The sequence below is a fragment of the Augochlora pura genome, chromosome 7 (genome assembly GCF_028453695.1).
Source record: "Augochlora pura isolate Apur16 chromosome 7, APUR_v2.2.1, whole genome shotgun sequence".
NCBI classification, from domain to species: domain Eukaryota; kingdom Metazoa; phylum Arthropoda; class Insecta; order Hymenoptera; family Halictidae; genus Augochlora; species Augochlora pura.
This window is the reverse complement of record NC_135778.1, coordinates 26,766,604-26,786,487: the sequence shown is the minus strand read 5'-3', so window position 1 is coordinate 26,786,487 and position 19,884 is coordinate 26,766,604. Positions and strand designations below refer to the sequence as shown.

The following is a 19,884-nucleotide window of genomic DNA, read 5'->3' as shown; positions in this document are numbered from 1 at the left end:
GTTAGGCCTATGCTTGCGCTGTTCGCTAGTTGTTCTCAAGCCTTACGACATTTTTCGAACTTATTTTATCTGCTATTCTCACTCTACTATCTTAATTCTTCGATTCAAATTGTTATATATATGGTACCAACGTGGATATGGCTGTATCTTATGTGGTAGCCAAGCTAGGTCTATGTTAGTGCTGTCTTTTAATTGTTCTGAAGTTCTAGAACTCTTGATGAACAAATTTTATTTGCTATCGTCACCCTAACTATCTCAGAACATTTATTATAATAGCTAAACGTATGTATCTGACTTAATCTTTCGTGGTACCTAAGATAGACCTGGACTTATGCTGCCGTCTAGTTATTATAACCACTTAGAACCTTGACCGAACAAATTTTTATTACTATCTAGGTACTAACTACATCAATTCATCAGTTCTAATCTCGAAAAATAGGTATCTAGACTGGACATAGCTAAATCTTACACGGTAGTTAACTTAGGCACAAGTCTAACAGCTCTCCTAATCATTCTAAAGTAATAGGACCTATTTTAACCTAATTTCCTTTACTATCCTCACATTAACTACATAAATTTGCCAATTCCAATTTTTAATTCGCAGTATCATGCCCACATCAAGATCTACAAGCCATTAAGTTTGAAAAGTAGCTAACCAAGGACATCACTGCGTTAATTGATGAACCTATTGGATCCCCCAATTACAAATAAGAATATCCTAGACATAATAAGACTAAGCTGCAGAGTCCAAGAACTAGGATACTTACGATCAGAGCAGTGACAGCATCGTCCATGCTAGGCATCTGTATGAGGGCCATTTTCCTGTCTTTCGGGAAGAACTTGAAAGCCTTCACGGTGAAGCCGTTCTTAGTAAAAGCGTCCCTGATTTCCTCCTCGGTTACAGTGTTACTGAAAACGTCGCATCGATTAATAAAACCGTGAATCGCCAGCGAAATGACAGTCTCTGTTAGCCGAGGCACAGTGATTTCTCTCACGTTGTTCCTCAGCTTGCGAAGAAACATGGACGACTACTCAAGCCAAGGTGAAAAGCGAGAGAGAAAGATTACCGAACCTCGGAACGTCACTTACGGAATATTTGATAAATGCAAGGTGGCGCTCGGTGGGTAGATGTTCTGATAATTTTTCGAGCCTGGTTTCTTGAATCGGTGAAGGGGACTGTTGGTGTAATCCTTCGTCAAACCCGCGTCTGGCTGACCCTCCTTCGGCAACTGAACAGTTTGATGCTTGCTAAGCATCACTTTGATCTGCTTCCCAAACACCCTCAGCTTGTCCATGTGTGTCAATGCTGTCGTGAAACAAGGAAATCTTGAAATAAAGCACGCATCGGCGTCGCCGCCGCCGCTAGGGGGCCAAGGCTCGTTCGTCTAATTACCTAAGTGTGCCTGATGGGGTTCGGCCATCTGAATCAGTGCCGAGTCCTTCTTGTTGTAGAGAATCTTCACACGCTGTACATCCCCGTAAACGCCTACATGCACAACACGCAAACATCATCTTTAGTAAGTTCGACCGCCTTTAATTCGGGCCTGGTATCTTATGACGGTGTCTAAGGATCGCCGAAAAGATGATCGGGACAATAGATTCGGTCGACCGAAGACTGGGGTTATACGATCGGACTAAGATCTGGGGCATGCATCGAGCCGATCGGCTCCGACCATCGTCGAAACACCCCTGTGAACGTCGGTAAAAATCAATTCCTTCGAAACAAAAAAAATCGCGGGATTTACGGCTCACGGATTCGAACGGTGTTTCGTCGGGGGTTTTCGACGTTCCCTCGGGAAAGGTAGTCGAGAGCCGATCGGCTGCCGAGAAGTGAGCTCCTATGGAATTACGTAAAATAAGCGAAAGCTTCTGTAATATTAAGGTGTCTGGAACTGATATTAATAAAACTATTAACGAAACGAATTTAGAAGAGATGCTTGGAAGTAAAGAACATGAAAAAAATAATATAAACAATGCGTCTTATGGGCGGACGATGATTCGATGGCTCATGAGCATGGGTGGATTATGTGATATGGAATGAAATAGCTTGTAGTAATAAAATAAGTTGAAGTCACGAAAATATCGGGAAAAAATATGAACGTTAAAACGAGAAAATGTCGGAAAAAACGAATGGAACGTAAATAAATAAAAAAAAAAAAAAAGAAAAAAACACAGTTCTATTTATATTATATATATATATCCGTATACACGTGAACAGGAGAGTGACAATGATCGAGATTTCTGTATTAATAAAAATAAAATAAAGTGTGAAAGAGAGAGAGAGAAATGAAACACATCCAACGAAAATTCTACTATCAGAATAGAAGAAAAATTTTCAGCGACACGACAACGCCGACAGCGACGATCGTGATAGCGATACGCTATATTTTCCTGTTCGTGTTTTCTCGATATGTGACCGTGTGAATCATTCATTCCACGCGAATGAAAAAAAAGGCAAGAAAAAAAAACCGAACATTGCAAAAATCGATTGTTCTTTCTCTTCACTCTCCGGGAAAAATGCTTTCAAACACGCGGAAACACGTGGAGAAACGTGTCGGTGTGTTCGTGTGTATGTGTTTTTCGCCCGTGTTCTGCGTATCATTGTGTTTCCGTTTGCGTGTGCGTGTGTGTTTGTGTGTGTGTGTGTGTGTGTTCGAGTGTGCGTGCGTGTCAGTGGTGTCCACGCATGTAAATATAATAATTAATAATGTAATATAATTAATAATATAAATGTAGAGACGTACCAAACAGGGTAAAGAGAGCGTCAGGCGTGACCATCTACACAGAGAACAGACAGAGTCCAGTCAGTAGTCAGCGAGTAAAATAGGATTCAATGTATAGGTGTTGGCACGCGCACAAGTTTCACGGTTCTCATGCTTTCTCATGTTTTTTAGGGGCTTTCCAGACCTTTCGCTGATCGTGCGACTGATCGTGTCACGAATCGCGTCTCGGCGATAACGTCGAACAAGAAACAAAAAAAAAAGATACAGAAAAGAACAGAAAAAGAACCAATGGAGAACGAATATTTCAATCGAAAAACGAAGTTGAACGAACTGCAACAAGATTTTCCGCGCGAGCAAAAATGAGTATCGATCGATCGGTTTCCCCCATTTTTCCGGCGGTTCGATAAGTGGGGTAAATAAACTTTGTACCGGCGAAGAGTGTTCTCCGCGCACAGTCTCAGAATTACTGTCCGTCGACCACGGTTTAATTAATAAAAATTCCGGCGCGTGTGTGCGCGCGCGCGGACACTGGAGAATTCAATGACGCGCGGTTAATAAATGAATAAAAGTTTCCGAACGTTTGCCGGCGGCGTGTTCTGCCGCAGAAGTTGAGAGGAATGTATATGTATACACGGGACACACGATGTAGCACAGCGGCGAGACGCGACTCGCAAATGCACCGACGGTACACACGATATATACGTCAGCGGCAGCGAAAGAGCTGGAACTCACTTTTTCCGGTCGATTTTCCTTCGGCTGTCAGCCCTCCGCGATCGTGAGAGGAGGAAACAAGTACAGAGAAACAGACAGAGAAGACAGAGAGACGGAGTGAAAGCAGAGAAACAGCCGGGACCTTCTCGTCAATATGAATCCCTCGTGGTTTTGTCGTTCCTCGTAACGCGGGAATGATTTTGCGACAGGTTAAAAAAAAATACAAAGTAAAAAGTGGGGAAAAGTACATGTGTATATTTATATATAATATATAATATTTATATATTTATATATAATATTTATGTATGTATTTGTATTCATATATACAGTTATACATATACATACATATCATATACACATGCATGCATTTTTTATACACAGCTGTATGTATGTATAATAGGTATACTCGAACGTCTGTTCGCCAGAGGAAAAAGACACTGGTCGGAAGCTTGTGCGCGCGGCGCAACGATAGTAGTACACATAGTTATAGTACAGTAGTGACAATAGTTGCAGCTGCGAAGTGTGACGTTGACACACAGTCTTCTAAGGAGGTGCCTTTCGTTTGCAACTATCTATTCGAACGGCCAACAATGGCCAATAACATTTTTCTAATTCATATTTTATCAATTGTGTATGTTTACAGAAATATGAGAGTGTTTTGAACAGATTTAGGTCTGATTGTATTGAGCTATAAAAAATAGATCGTGGTTTGAATAGATTTGGGTCTGAGATAAATTATTGTCTGATTTTTGGTCTAAGTAAAATCTTAAGTTCGAGTCTAACTGGATTCAGACCTGACTAAATTCCGGTCTAAATAGATTAATGTTTTAATAGATTTAGGTCCAAGTTAAATTCAAGCCTGACTTTAGTCTAAGTCTATTCAGGTCTAAATAGATTTAATTTCAACTGGATTCAAGTCTAAGTGGTTTCAGGTCTGTCTATATTGAGGTTTAAGTAAATAGAGATTTTAGTAGATTTAGGTCTGGTTAAAATCAAATTTATCTTTGGTCTAAGTAGATTCAAGTTTACATTAGATCTAAGTAAATTCAGGTCTAAGTTAAGTAAAAATAAATTTAAGTTTGCGCTTGATCTAAGTAAATTCAGATCTAAGTTAAGTGAACTTCAAGTCAGAGTTAGATTTAAGTACAGTTAGGGCTGAATTAAATCTAAAAAGAGTTACTTTGGATCAGGTTTCTGTTAGGCACAAATAAATTTTGACCATGGCTGTGTCTGATTAGAATCAATTCTGAATTAAATCTAAGTAGATTCAGGTCCGAGTCAAGCGTAACTAAAGTGAGGTTTAAGTTAGATCTAAGTACAGTTAACTCTGAATTCAATTTTAATAGAGTTAGTCTGTATTATAGATCTACGTAGAATCGAATCTCTAGTAAGTCCAAGTCGATTTTTAAATCGACGTTTACGTCAACTGAATCTATTTAAATTCAGGTCTGAATTAGATCTATGTAAATGAAGACCTTCTTTAACTCTAAGCAGATTCAGACTTTAATTAAGTCTAAGTAGATTCAGATCTTGATAAAATCTAAGCAATTTTAAAACTTGAATAAGTCTAACTAGATTCATATCTTAGATCTAAAGACCATCTTTAGGTCTAAGTAGATTCAGACCTTGATTAAATATAAGCAATTTCAGACTTTGATTAAATCCAATTAGATTCAGATCTTTATTAATCCTAAGTAAATTCAAACTTTGCCTATTACAACTGTCTACATAACTCAGACCTCGGTTAAGTCCAACCAAGCTCGTCCTAAAGTCAGACCAAGATCCAACCACGTCTGTCCAAACTTGAAAAGACTGAATAAAAGATTCTCCTTGGATCCCAGAAACGAAAAGCACCTCTCGGGAAGCGAGACAGTAGCTGACAACGCTACGACTCGGTTAGGATAGAGAATGGTGACGTTCGGAACGATTTCTATATGTGTGTATCGAGAATGAGCGGGGTCAGAGGGGTTGTTGGTGGACAAGATATATAGGGCTCGTGACGTAAAAAGGGTGGCATACGCATCGAGACCGCGAGAGGTTCCTGGTCGCCGAAGGAGCCCAGTCGCTCGATACCGTCCGCGTAAACGACGCAGGCGAAACGAACAAACCGGTCGAGTCCTTTCACTAGAAACAATGCCAATTTTATTCATTGTTTTCGGCTCGATTAAACAGCGTGGAAAACCCGCGGAGAGACCGCGCCGGGTATCGAGGACCGTTCGGCGAGAGGAGCTCTCGCGTCGGGGGATGGGGAGACTGCAAGGGTTGCCTACGTAGCACTACGTTGTAATCGTATCGTAGTAGTTGCGTAACTTTCGTTGTATACGTACGTACCTAAGCCAGATTCGTGTACATAGGCGTACACACCGAGAGAAACGGCGCATTTTCTCAATGAACTTCTCGCTTAAACGAAATCTCCACTTTTACGTTCTTCGCGATTACACAGAAAATACGTGTTACATCAATTTTAATGAAACATGTTGTCAAACTAATTAAAGGTAACAATTCTGATCGAAATTCTTTGTTGTAAAATTTATCGCGCCATTGCTCTCAGTGTTTAATCAAAATTATCCTGGCCGAGGACGACGCAGTTCGTCGACACTTTATCGACGTCCTGCGTGTCCCCAGACGATAAAAAAGACACGAAGGAAGCCTTTCGTCGTACGAGCCGCGAGATTAACCCTTTACACTCGAAGCCATTTTAATTGTAAGTCGAAAATAATTTTTCTGTCTTATAGTATTTGCATTTCATGCGGCGAAGTGCGTTTTATGAAATCGATTCTCGTGACTCATGCAAACAAACAGTTACAGTTTAAGAATTTTTAAGATCTAAATCTTTGTTGGCAGAAAAATTATTTTGGACGTGGTGGAACAATTTTAGTGGTACCATTCGAGTGCAAAGGGTTAGAATTCAAGATCGAAAATAACAAGACTATGGCAAATTCTCTCAAATTGTCCGTCGGCTTTTAAACGAAAATGGGTAACTTGGGGAGTTTATATATACGATTAATAATTAACCCCTCGAACTACGATTTTAGAACTGCGTCTATTTGTTCTTTTTTGTCTTTAATCATTTCCTTGATGAAATGAGAGGATTTTTGTTCGTCGATCGTCTTCGTTTCCTTTCAATTCCAAATTTTGATGACAGAAGATCCAAACTTTGCTTCGATTTAGAGGAAACGATTAGCAGTCATATTTGCGTCTGAATCGTTATTATATTTCAAGGGGTTAATAATAATCGTAAATAATAATAATTGACGATACGACAAATAATAATTGTTAATAACCGTATCTGCTCTCCCAAATTGTCCATCTCCTTCGAGAGACAATTCTCGAGAACCTACCGTGGACTCCTCGCGTTTCTTCAGCCGCAGGAATTTAGGAAGCAGCTCGCACCGCGACTAATCTCTCTCCGTGCTTCGATCGAGGCGCCCCGGTGTAATCGAGCCACTAATTCCGTAGCGAATCGTCGTGACCGTTCTTCGTCGTAGCACTTACCTCTTCGTTCAGGTTGCTGACGAGCAGCACGGCGGAGGTTTGCGCGTTGGTGGGCACACGCACGCCGAGGCCGGCCGCTCCGAGAGGGAAACCACCGAGTCCAGCCAGGCCTCCAGCGGGCGGCACCCCATTGTAGGGGCCCGCCAAGGGCGAGGGCAGACCGTGCATGGCAGCAAAGGGCGTGGGCAGCACACCCGGTGCCCCTGCAATGGACTCTACTTCAGGAAATTTACAAGCTGTCGTTAGAATCGTTTGTAGTACTTTGGTGGGCGTGGTGTGCAAACAATTGAGCATTTACAGTCTGGCCGAAGATGCATCGGCCTCTAAGATTTGTTTAACGTCGGCGATCGGCACGCCGAACCTACCAAGCACAGCAGCGAGAATTTTACGGCGGGACTACTATATCTCTCATACTCAGCAGCAAACGAATATCGGGGTACTCTCTGGCGAAAGCCCATGGCGTTGTGAGAACCGCTGTGTGTACACTGGCTATAGCAAGCTGGTAGCGAAGTGAAGCTATTATTACGGCCCGAATTATTTAGCTTGGCCACTACGGGGGAAAGTGTGATAGAGCGAGCTGTAACCGCGGCGAGTACTCGCGCCGGGGATTGGGAACCCCTGCTGGCTCGGCATTTTATCGACGGAGGTGTGCGGGCTAGTACACTAAGCGTAATCGGCAGCAAAAATATGCACAGACTATGGCTTGAATTGTTTTACTTAGCTGCTACGGCAACAAATCCAATAAGTTCATTCGCATCCGTGGCGGGAGCCCATGGTGCGCGGGGAACCTTCTGTCGCGGCCATGGTCTCGTTGACAGAGGCTCGAGACGGGTGCGCGCCGGCTCCACCATGGGCTCGCCCAGGCTATTGCTAATGTGGTGAACAAGCTGTGGGAATTTTGATTAGCTATGATTCGCTGGTTTTCGTGTCAAGGTCGGTTTACCGTGGGCTTTCCCACCCACTAACGCAATTTCGGCCGCGATCTTCCTCGACGAATGGTGTTCGTCTCTCGCTTCTAACCAGACTGTATCTAGCAGAAATCGGCAAATCACGCGATCCAATAAGTCAGACCAGGGGGGGGGGGGGGGGGGGGGCGTTTCAGAGTTACCGTCGGATTTCGAAACACGTCGGCGGTCGGATTTTCGCGGCTTTCGGTTCTCGCTTCGGTCAATGGCAATTTTTGGAAAAATTTAACTGTTGTTTAGTAAATTGTTAGCTCTATAAATAAGATTCTATAAATAGAACTCTATAAATATATATGACAACTCTATTTTATATTTCGGGATAAATTTATTTTACATGGAGAATAAAGTTTACATCGTTTTTTTTTTAAGAATTCTGCTAATTCGAACGTCTGCAAAAACTTCGGACAATTTTTCTCGTTTTTCGGACTGCGGCAGATTTGTGAGTTGAAGTTTTCTCTTTTCAAAGATCTTTAAAAGTTTGAGTTACGATTTTTTCTAGTCGTTTTATCGAATTTTGTGTGGAAAGTGCGTGGTCGACTATGGAGTTATGTCGAATGCGCTATAGGATTTTATACGACCGAACTTGTTCCTCATTTCTGATTTATAAAATGGCTAGGAAAAATCGTACATCGATTTTTGAAATTTTTGTGTCGTTGGAAAGAGGAGACTTCAAATCGATGCAACATTTAATGAGAAAAAGAATTTTTTGAGGATTTTAGAGACGCTTGAATTTGCCCCATTTTGAAGCAGAAATGTATCTTTATTTTTCAGTTTTGTGTAACTTGACAAGAAATCGCAGGTGAAGATCAACTATAGTGAATAAAAGTAGAGACTTTAAGCTTTAAAATGACTCAAGCTGCACCGCGATGCGATTTTTTATAAAGAAATAATAAATATCATCAATTTTATAAAAACTAGGAAGCCGTAAACAATTTAGACAATCGAACCCGACCCCCATTATTTATTTATAAAACAGCAAGAAAAAATCGTGGAGCAATTTCCATAAAATCGTTACAACGGAGAAGCTTCGGTTTTAAAAACAAATCTAGTTCGAACAGCATATAACTTTTCCTGACGAAATAACAATCGATCAAACCCGGTCTATTTCTCCTGAACCACGAGAGTAGCTCCACCTCTTATTTTTCGTCGCTCCGACAGTTTGTTATTTTAGCAAAAATCTTTCTAGCCATTGTGTAGCGGAGATAGTCGGGCCAGCGCGTCGGTTCGGTTGCTGACCGTAAATATAAAACGGCGGCAGATAAGGGCGAGAGGGGGCTAAAGAAGCGGTCCAGCGGAAAGTCGAAACATTCGGTGGCATCGATCCTGGCCTGGTATCCGTGTTCTCCCGTTGCAGCGCAATTAATTAATTTACCCGAGGAAATAATACCGTCTGACCGCACGCAATTCGATCCCGCTCGAAAATGGAGCTGAAAACGACCGGCAAATTGGAAGCAGGGAGACATGGCGGCGGCCGAGGCGGCACCCGGCACCCGCCGGCTCGCGCAGTCACGAAATAACAATTTATCATAACGTTCGAATGACAGAAACGGGTCGGTATTGCTATTAATATAATTAATTCTAATGGACTGAACGCTGGGAAATCGCACGGCTAATTGATCGATCGATTCCCCGGGCCGGGGGCCCATCGATCCGCACCGGTGGTCACTGACTTCGTGAAAACATTGCGCGGAATGCCGAGGCACCATGTAAAATTTAATGGTGCATTTTACTCGATTCCGTAATCCGTTCCCGGCCGCTGCGCCCGGAATTGTTTGTACATTTTCCTACCCGCGTTCCCCCGTTCGCTCCCCTTATTTTTTCTCTCTCCCCCCGCGAAATAGAAAATCCATTACCGCCGCGAATAGTTCGAATTTCGGAAACGAAAGACTACGCGCTCTGCTCGGTCGGCGTTTATTAAATTCTGCGGTATCAACGCGATCCTTAACAACCCGGCTCCTAATGATTCCACCTCGAACCCGTATATCCTCGACTCATCTGTTTTCATTGTTCTCAGACGCGAGATTTGAACTAATTTGTCCGGCTTGAAAAATTTCCAAAAATTTCAACAGAAGTTTCCGGTGAATGAATGAATGCATTGTAAAAGAAAGCACGCATGCCGGGAAGGCTTTTCATTCGCAGCGCGATAAAAATGGGTGGGAAAATCGTTGATCAAGTTTTGAGAACTCGTTTTAAAGGGAAGACTTTATTTTATGCAATCGTACTGTACATGTTTTGGAAAATAATTTTTTTAAGTCGGTGCAGGTGACCGAATTTGCAGAATTTGGAAGAACGAGATCTCATGATTTTACTTTATTTTTCGATGTAAAAGGGAGAGGATAAAAAATGACATTTAAGGGTGCTAAAATAGAGATTTTAGCTTTAAAATGGGTTACGGTGGATTGTCGTATGATTTTTTTTGTTGAACTTATGAGATTTTGAATATCACCGACTTTTCGAAGTACATTACACCATAAAAGATTTAAGCGGATAAACTTGTTCCTCAACTTTTACTCATAATACAGCAAAAAAAAAATCGTAGATCAAGTTTTGAGGAGTCATTTTAAAGAGAGGACTTCAATCTTAAAATCTATTCTGTTTTCAAACCGCAAAAAAAATTTGCGATCATTTTAGACGCGTCCGAATGTTCCCTATTTACAAGCAAAAGAGTTGCCTCCGTTTTCGATCAGATATAACAACAATAAAAATCTCAAGACAAACTCAAGTACGTACAACGAAACTAGAAATTCTGAGCTTTAAAATCAGCTAAGTTACATCATCGCACGATTTATTTCATCAATCTTATAAAACTTTGAATATTATAAATTTTTCAAACTTCACTAAGTCATGAAACATTCAACAACCAAACTTCTTCCTCGATTTTTATTCACAAAATGGTATGAAAAAATCACAATTTCTCACAGGTAATTAAAAAGAAGAAGCATCAGCCTTCAAAATCAGCATAATACAATTGTTATACAATTTTTCATCACGAAACAACAGTCGATTGAAAATGCCCTATTAAACAACGATAGTATGATTGAAACAGCCTTCGAAAACAAATAATCGGAAGTCGAAAGACCAGCGCGCGGCGAAGTGCCATACCGTGTAAAACGAAGCGTAGACCTTCGACAATAGTATTTGTTCGAATTTCAAGCCTCGAAGAGACAGGAGAAGCCTAGTTTGCCGGTCGCCGGAGATCAAACGGCGGACGCGAAGCCCAGAACCGTTCTCAGATCGCGCGCGCGTCTCGTCTGTGATTAAAAAGTATACACGCGCGGCTGTTAACGAAAAGCACGTTCTTCTTCTTCGGGGTCCGGGTGAACGGGGGGGGGGGGTGGCGGTGGATAAGAGGGGAATGTTTTAAAAAGCGAACCGTGCAGCCCCGCCGCGGGCTGATGCGAGCGGAGTAATGGAAACGCGCCGGATAACGGCGCACGGATGATGAAAATCCGGCGGAATTCAATTTTCATAATGAAAAAAACAGCCACGTTCTGGGAAGTTGCTGCTAAACTCGCCGGCCCGGTTTACTAACTTGCCGGGAATTTCATTTCATAGATACTTCCGCCTTCGTTCGAGACAGTTGCTTCTTCGTTATTCTATACAACACGCGCCATTATTGTCCGGTCCACCTAGCTGAGGTGTTAATTAAATTTTATCTTAACGACGTCCAACCCCCCCTCCCCCTGCTCCCGTCCGGCCGATGAATGGGCGGTACAGGCGACAAAGGCGCCGAAAGTTGCCGTTCAAAGCCCAAGCATTCGCCGGGAATTGTCGAATTAGTTGGCCGTCTCAAGCGGTTAACGAACCATTTTTTAGCCGACGATATTTGTTTAAAAAGAAATATTAATAACGACCACCGAGATCAATACGGCCCACGAAATCTCGGATCGCTTTATCTGCCGGTTTTATAAATTATAGATTATAAACTATAAAATTATAGAATTATGAAATTATAAAATTATGAAATTATAGAATTGTAAAATTATAAATTACATTGTTGGAGCAGCGGCTTTATCGCAGGGCAGGTTTTAAATCGCGATTAACCCCTTGCACTAAAACAACGAGTTGGACTCGTCATAAAGCTACCATGCAACATCTGCTAAGTATGAACATTATTCATTTCTTCTAAATTGAAATCCAAATGAATTTTTTTGGTATCAAATTCTAGGCGATACAAGAAACAAAAATGACCTGGTTCTATTAAGAAAAATATTAAGGACAACGCAAGGGGTTAATCGGTGATCGATGCGACGAGTCCTCTAATGGTGGTAAAAGGTACCCGTAACTCTGAAACGTTTTTTTATCGGCGGCGCCCGATTGTTCTTTCTCCGGATGGGTCTGACTTTATTGGATCGAGATGCAATTCATCCGATTCGAGCGAATCATAGCTACTCACCGGGTATTCTAGCGCGTGGCTGTGACCCAGCACCCATCAGCAACTGTGGAAGAAGCTCACCTCCAAGTGCAAGCGATGCAGCGTCCAAGTTCGCGTCACCGGTCGGCAGCGTCGGGTTGGTGTAGTCCCTCGACTTGTCGTTATTGTATTTCACGTTCAGGTTCTGCATCTTGCTGTAGTCGATGCGCAGCGTGCAACATGAATTGTAGATGTTCTGGCCCTCCAGCGACTGAAAAAAAACAACGACCAACCGGCATGTTACCGCACGAATCTTTTTATCAAACCGCGAACCCATCGGTGCTCGTTACCGATCCTCCGGGACAACCTCTGCTGGACGTTAATTCAACGACCGGAAAGAAGTACAGTAAATTCCCTGAAATCGCCGATGAATACAAGATGCAGCCGCGAGGCAACGACAATCGTGTCTACTCTTCTCTAATTGTCCACTTTAGGTCGCGACAGACAACTTCGGAGAATTTACTGTGACGATTCTTTGAACAATTGTAGGTTTTATCAACCTGTCTTGAAGGTTGTGTCTTTCGAGTTAGGTTCGCCGGGATTTGATAGTTAAATTGTTCATGTTTTGTAAAATTAGAATTGAGAAGGGTTAAAGTCATTGGGCGAAAATGGCAATTTGAAATATGCTGTTTTAAAATTTGATTTATGTGTGTTAACTCTTTGGAGAGGTAATTCTAATTGTTTCATCACGTTTCGAAATAATCTTCAAATGGCTAGAATTGTTTATATCTAAAAAGTAAAGAGCCACAAGACTCCATTTCACCTGTACGAAGAATCTTAATTAGAAATCACAGAAAATTAAAGCACAGTAGTTTAGATAAACTATTTTGGATCTAGAATTACAATATCACAAGTGGAAAGGGTTAAAATGTTATACAGACGAGTTGAATTAATTATCACGAAATATAATTCTCAAACAAGCCACTTCAAATATAATTACACATAATTATATCTTATAAAATATTGATTAACGATAAAATGTTTAGAGACGAGCGAAACGACTCGGAAAGTTCCTATAAATTAATACTTATCCAACCAAATGGAGAGATCTCCATTTTTAATCAGAAATATATACGTCACATTTACGAACGCTTTATTTCAAATTGCCAATTATTTTCAAAAGAAAGTGCGAGCCAATTAATAATAACCTATGACTTAATATTAGGTCTACCAGAAAATTATGTCCACTAATCATTTTATTTGCGACATATATTTCTCAAAAATAATATTTATAAATCGCCAGCACGCTGGCAACAGGGCACAAGTTACAATTACATTAAATTATTATAATAATACAATAAATATTAGGTGCAGACAAAATTTATTGTTTTCTTTTTTTTTAAGCACAGATAGAATTTTCCAGTAAACCCAATATAAATTAAAGACCGAATATGTTAAATTTATTCTCTGCAAAAGTACGCCGCAGCCAAAGGGTTAAGTCTGCCTAAATTACCTCCGCGGAGCTTATGTCTCTGCAGCGTTGTAGGTTTTCACTAGCGGCGCGATTACGCGAAAAAGTCGTCGTTATCTAGCGCGATAAGGAGTTTCCAAGTAAGCCTCGGAGATTTCGAAGCGAGGAGTTGCACGCGCGGTGACGCAGTCGCAGCCAGGCCGGAAAGAGGCGGTCTAATTGTGTATGCAGGTTCAAGACTGCGTATGAATAGGTACAGGCACACACAGCCCGGAGCATGTCCAAGCAAACCTAGCCATGTGTTTGACCTGCGTATGCACCGCTGACCGTGCATTGTTGAAGCATGCACGTGCGCCTGCGACCGGACTATGTTTCGCTGTATCTCTCTGTCGGCCATTTACACGGGCTAATGAATTTCATACATAATTACCGGACCGGTTGCGTACAGGTGGCCCGTGGCGTTACCCGAGGGTTAAGACTGCCCCCGCGCGTTACCTTCTGGCATCGGGGAGAGAGGCCGGGGATCGGGTCACGGCGAGAGCCACCACGTTTCCGACGTGATAAAAATTCGCCGAATTTTTGATAACGGTGGTCTATCGCACAGTCGTGGTGAAAAGGTGGTCAATTTAAAAATTAATCAGAGCCGAGAACCGATGAACTAGTTTCCGCAGGAACGCTGGAATCGATTCGATGTTCGCCAATTAAATAATATATATATATCTGGCTCGGGGAATTTTTTCTAAAGTTTGAGAATGTTATTGTGCGTGGTTTGACGAATAGAAAATATTTTTTTATTTGTATATGTTCACGTTCCGTGGAGATATTTGGAATCATTTGGAGGAAGCCTTCGATGCTGAATCGAAATTCGGGAATTTTTGAACAATTAATGGCTCGATGAAATTTTTCGTAGTTTCAGGATGTTATTGGGCGCGGTTTAATGAATAGAAGATATTTTTTTTGTCTATATATGTGTTAACATTCCGCGGCGATATTTGGAATCATTTGAGGGACGCATCCGATACTGAATTGAAAAGCGGGAATTTTTAAATAAATTACAGTTCGACGAATATTTTTATAATTTCCAGAATATTATTTTTCGTACTTTAACAAACAATAATTAACGCAGAAAATATATTTTTGTTTAAATATATATGAATTAATTCTCCATGGTAATATCTCATTCGACGGAAGTCTTCGAATTTCTTTAAAACATTCAGAAGATTTTCCATAATACTTCATCGCACAGAAAAAAATATTTTCCGTCAAGAAGAATAAACATTATTCATCCTAAACAATGATAATCTATGGCATCCATGGCAGAGATAAAATCCGGACACGCGGGGAACGAATGAAAAATATCGAATGCCGATTGATAGATTTAATTTGCCGGAAGCTTCAACAGTTTTTCCGCGTTCCCGCGCGGAGACGAGTGGTGGTGGGGGCAGCGGGGCAGCGGCACGCCACTCCTCTGGTCAAACTATTTTTAAAGCCGGCTGAAGCGGGGCCGCGATATTAAAATAATTTAATTTCAGATATCCGCGGAAGTTTCTTAGTCCGCGTTGCGTATTCTTTGTACGTCGGCGAGCCGGCCGCGCGCGGGCGTGTCATTTCAACGGACTGATGAGAACGAAAAGAAAAACGAAAAAAAAACCGCCGGGGATATTGCGTTGCCGCGGTGGTCCGGCCGCGTTTGCAACGGATTTTTAATGAATTTTCAAGCCCGAATTCTCTTACGGTCGCGCGTAATCAGTTTAAAATTATTTCGGTCTCAGCTAGCAGGGATCCCCCTAGTCCTCTAGCGTAAGCAATTAGTCAACCGGACGGTTTTCTGCAAAGCGAACGTTAATAATTACGTTTTCCCGGGGAATTCTTTCGACCCGAAAATTAACGGGAATTAATAAACAGCCCCGGCCTGGCCGGGACGTTTCCGATGAAAGTTCGCCGGAAAGTCGGCGCCGGCTGAATTTCGAAATCGAATAAAGGAACTTTATGGAACTGTTATAATTTCGCGGATAAGAACCGCGCGACGATAAAAACTGATCCCGTTACGGCGCTTAAATGACCCGCTTTCGCGATCTGTCGTTGAATTTCGCCGAAGATCATTTTGCGGCGCGTAATGCGAACGAATCTCGAGCCACGTTTCTCTTTGGAAAAGCGGCGGACTCGAACGGCTGTGAAAACTTTGGAACATTTTTGTCGTTGTTCTGACTATAATAGATTTGTGGATCGAAGTTTTCTCTTTCTGATGAGCTGGAGAAACTTGAGCTGCGATTTTTTTTTAGTTATTTTATTCATTTGTTATTAAGAAGTGTACGCTCAACTGAGCAGTTATGTCGAACGACCTGTAGGATTTTATAGGAACGAATATGCTTTTTGTTTTTATTCCGTAAAGTAGGTAGAAAAAATCGTAGTGCAAGTTTTGGGGACTCTTTGGAAAGAGGAGACTTCAATCTTAAAGTTTGTGTTAGTTTTATTATTGGAAAAATTTTTTCAATGATTTTAGACGCGTTTGAATGTTGTCTATGCGTAAGCAAAAGATGACCATAGTTTCAGACAAAGTGTAACTAGAACAAAAGTTTTAAAAGAAAATTGACTAACTACAGTAAAAGTAGAAGTTTTAAGCTTTAAAATGATGTAAGGTGTATCATTATACGATTTTTTTTTATCGAAATTACCACACTTTGAATATCACCGGTAATTCGAAGTTTATTCAGTCATGCGAGATATAAAAGATCGAACATGTTCCCGATTTTTGCTTTATAAATCACAAAACTAAGATCGTAGAGCAGTTCTTTAGCAATCGTTTAAAAGAGGAAACTTCAATCTTGAATTTCCTTATAGCTTCATTACCGACAAAAATTATCCCAAGTTCTCACAAGCATTTTTCAATGTCCCTTCACACGTGGTGGAAACCGGAGCGCTTCTAAACAATATAGAAAACAATTCTTCCGCTTGACTAACAGCTTCTTCGACAAATTCAGAACCATTTCCTTGAAGAGCCAGTCGATCGAGGATCTTTATGTAAATCACCGGCGAGCTCGTCGCGGTGGCTATCGAATGAAAAGTTGCGGCACCGGGACACCCGGGGGTGGGGTCCCGGCGAGGCCTTCGGCCACCCAGCGAAACGCGATTTCCGTGCCCCGAGAAATTTCGCGAATTTTCGCAGCCGTCTAGCGGCGCGCAGCACGCCGGCTAATAAAACGCGGCGCGGATTCGAATTTTCCTGGTGTAATCGAATTCGCCGGCAGCGCAGAGAACTCGTTCGTCCGCTCTCGAACGACCGAAGAAATTCGATTACCGCGGGAGAGTTTCTACCCTTCCTGCATCGATTGTTTACCACGCATCCAGCCCGCACGCCGCCCCCCCCCCCCCCCCCCCCCCCCCCTCCCCCCTTTCCCCCCCAACCCCGCCCAACCCCCCCCCCTTTTTTTTCCTTCGCGGGGCCCTCCCCCCCCCCCCCATCCGCCCCCCCCCCCCCCCCTACCAAACCAGCGCGAACGGCGTACGATTCGCGACTCGGGCGCGCCCATCCTCCGGCAGAAAAAAGCCTTTGTCGGTTCGTTTCTGCCGGCGGACCCGCGAATGCGATTTCGCAATTTAGCGGAAGTCACGGGAACACGGCCACAAAGCGACCCGTGGAAACCGTTTCTCGCTGGTCTACCCGGCAAGAACCGGCCGAACGTTTTTGCGAATTCTGCGCGCGGAATGTCTGCGTTGTTTCGTTGTCTTCCGGTCGCGCGTTTTCACCCCGGTCCCGCTGCGACGGGTAATTCGTACGCTGCCGAAACGTTTGCCGAACGAAACTAGTTGGTCGCGTTTCAGAGCGCTGCTGGGAAATGGCTAAACTTTACTTGAACCCTTTCGCTTCGGGATAGGACAGAGCCGCCGAAGTGTTGTCGCCGGATCGAAAGCACGCGCCAGAAGTGTGCACAGTTATTTAAGTCTGGTATAATTGCACGGTAATCGAGCGGATGTGCGTTTTTAACCCTTTGCACTGGTAGCCACTTTCACTGAAAATCTGAAATAACTTTTCTGGCTTGTAGTATTTCTATTTTATGCGATAAAGTGCATTTTATCCATATAAAATTGATGTACAAGTCAATCGAGTGCTAAGGGTTAAAGATAATATCAGATTCAGTACTCATATAACAAGACCTTCAACGCGTATATAATTCTCGAACAATGATTTGCGTATCTCTAGACACGAACTTTTAAATTTCTCTGAACAAAATCAACTAGAATACACAAAAAAGTGCCAAAAATTTCTGCAACCCTAAAGTGAAGCTTAAAATTGAACCTCAATTTAACTAGTCCTACAATAAATTACTGTCAAGTCGAACGGGACAAACGAAATAGAAAAATAGATAAAAAAAACCATGTCACGATCGATCAACGCAAACCGATTATTCAAGGTAGCAAAAGCTAACGTAGCTCGACGCAAGTGAACAATTTTCGCGACGACGCAGTAATTGCAGTTGTTGCGTCGACTGGTGCTTTTTTTTTCTCCGCGGCGAGCGTAAATATTAATTTAATGCGCGGTCGATCCGGGGGGTGGCAATTACGTTGGGGAATAATAATGTAAACGAAGTCGATAGAGGCTTCACAAAGGGGCGTGTAAATAATCGTTCGGCTTGTAAAATCTGGCGTGCCGTGAATCCCGCGGGTGTTCCCTAACATAAAAACCACCGCAAGAGAGCGAGAGAAAGAGTGAATGGGAGAGAGCAAATGAGGGAGAGAGAGAGAGAGAGAGAGAGAGAGAGAGAGGGGCTCTCGTTGTTCCCGTTAGAACGTGCGTCATAATTCGCTGATCAATTTTTCACCGGACTGTATTACAGCCGCCGATCGAAACGAACAATTCGGCGCGCGCGCGCGCTATCTAAAATTCATTAAACAAAATATCCAGGGGGCTCTGCAAAATTACAGCTGTCGAAAACATATACGGGGACATAGTAATTCAATTTGCCGGGCGGCGTGTGTCCAGGAGCGTGGGAAAACAAAGCTCGGTTCGTCTGAAATGCAAAATAATACGGAATAACATTTTCCTTCGATCGACTGCCGTCCCCGCTCGATAAACCACGATCGAGGGATCTTGCAGCGGGTAGTCGCATCGACGATGGCCGCGTCTAAGAGGATCAAAGGTGGGAAAGCAAATCCAAAAATCGGGGAGCGAAGGAAGCGCGAAGGCGGGAGGGAAAATATGTGGGAGCCGACTTCCGAGTTCGCCTGCTTTTCGCTCTCTTGTTTCTCTTGCCTCTATCTCCGACTTATTTCTCTCTCAGACTTTACCTCTCGCTCAGGCTATCTCTATCTCTCTCTCTCTCTCTCCTCTCTTTGCCTCGCTCTCTGTTTTCGCCTCGCAACGGTAAACTCGATTTTAAAAACGCCGTTTCAGCCGGTGTCCGGTGTAGCACGCTGTAAAATGTAACCCGTTTAAGAAAGTGCCCTGAATAAACACGCCGAGGGACAATGTTTTTAATTAAATTAGCGAAACACCGTCGCGAAGTTATTAAGAGAACTTTCTCCGCGACGGGGCCGGCCGACATTGCAAAATGAAGTTTTTACGCGCGAAGATTCGACGCGTGTTCTCGCAGGAATTAACCGCTCTCGCACGGTGAACTTCGCTCCGCCATCCTCCCCGTTGCCTTTTTATCGAGGAACCACCTGACGTATCCGAAACAACGGAGCGCCTTCTGTTTCTCCCGTGAACAAAGCGACGCAACAATGTTATACAATTGACGGAAGTTAATTATTTCTTGTTTAAATCGAATAATAAGTGCTATCGCCGGCGTAAAAAGACTTAGGAAATAATGAGAGAATTTTGAATTTACATCGAACACGAAAAGAAAAATTATTAATTGTTAGTACATAAATAAATGAAATATCTAGCGTCTTTCGCGAACTTAACCCCTTGCTGCATTTTAACAAGTCAGACAATCGCGATAATAATCTGTTAGGTACGAACGTTCGTCTGTTCCTTCAAGTAGTAATTGAATTTCATTCTCTCGTCTACAATATTTAAACACTCGAATAAGCAAACGATAAATATAAAATTCCTTTTTCTTCTAAAAAATTAGTACGATCGAGAAGATTCTTGTTGTAGTAATTTTAAAGAAAATGGTACGGCAAGGGGTTCAAGGCATCCTAAAACTCACGAAATTTGTAGAA

The 19,884-nt window shown here is 42.4% G+C and overlaps 1 protein-coding gene across 6 annotated transcripts in view; it reads right to left on the bottom strand.

Moving 5' to 3' along the window:
- The window catches only part of Heph (polypyrimidine tract-binding protein 1 heph), a 504,094-nt gene that overhangs the window by 20,873 nt on the left and 463,337 nt on the right, over positions 1–19,884 (bottom strand). For 2 of the 6 annotated variants that reach the window (XM_078187514.1, XM_078187508.1), the window contains 6 exons: positions 12,291–12,519; positions 6,930–7,147; positions 2,745–2,778; positions 1,394–1,486; positions 1,090–1,306; positions 768–909 (listed from right to left, as the gene is read on the bottom strand). In XM_078187514.1, coding sequence (XP_078043640.1) covers positions 768–909; positions 1,090–1,306; positions 1,394–1,486; positions 2,745–2,778; positions 6,930–7,147; positions 12,291–12,519 — 933 coding nt within the window. The remainder of the gene's footprint in view (positions 1–767; positions 910–1,089; positions 1,307–1,393; positions 1,487–2,744; positions 2,779–6,929; positions 7,148–12,290; positions 12,520–19,884) is intronic. The other 4 variants (XM_078187509.1, XM_078187511.1, XM_078187512.1 and 1 more) reach the window with 4 other exon arrangements.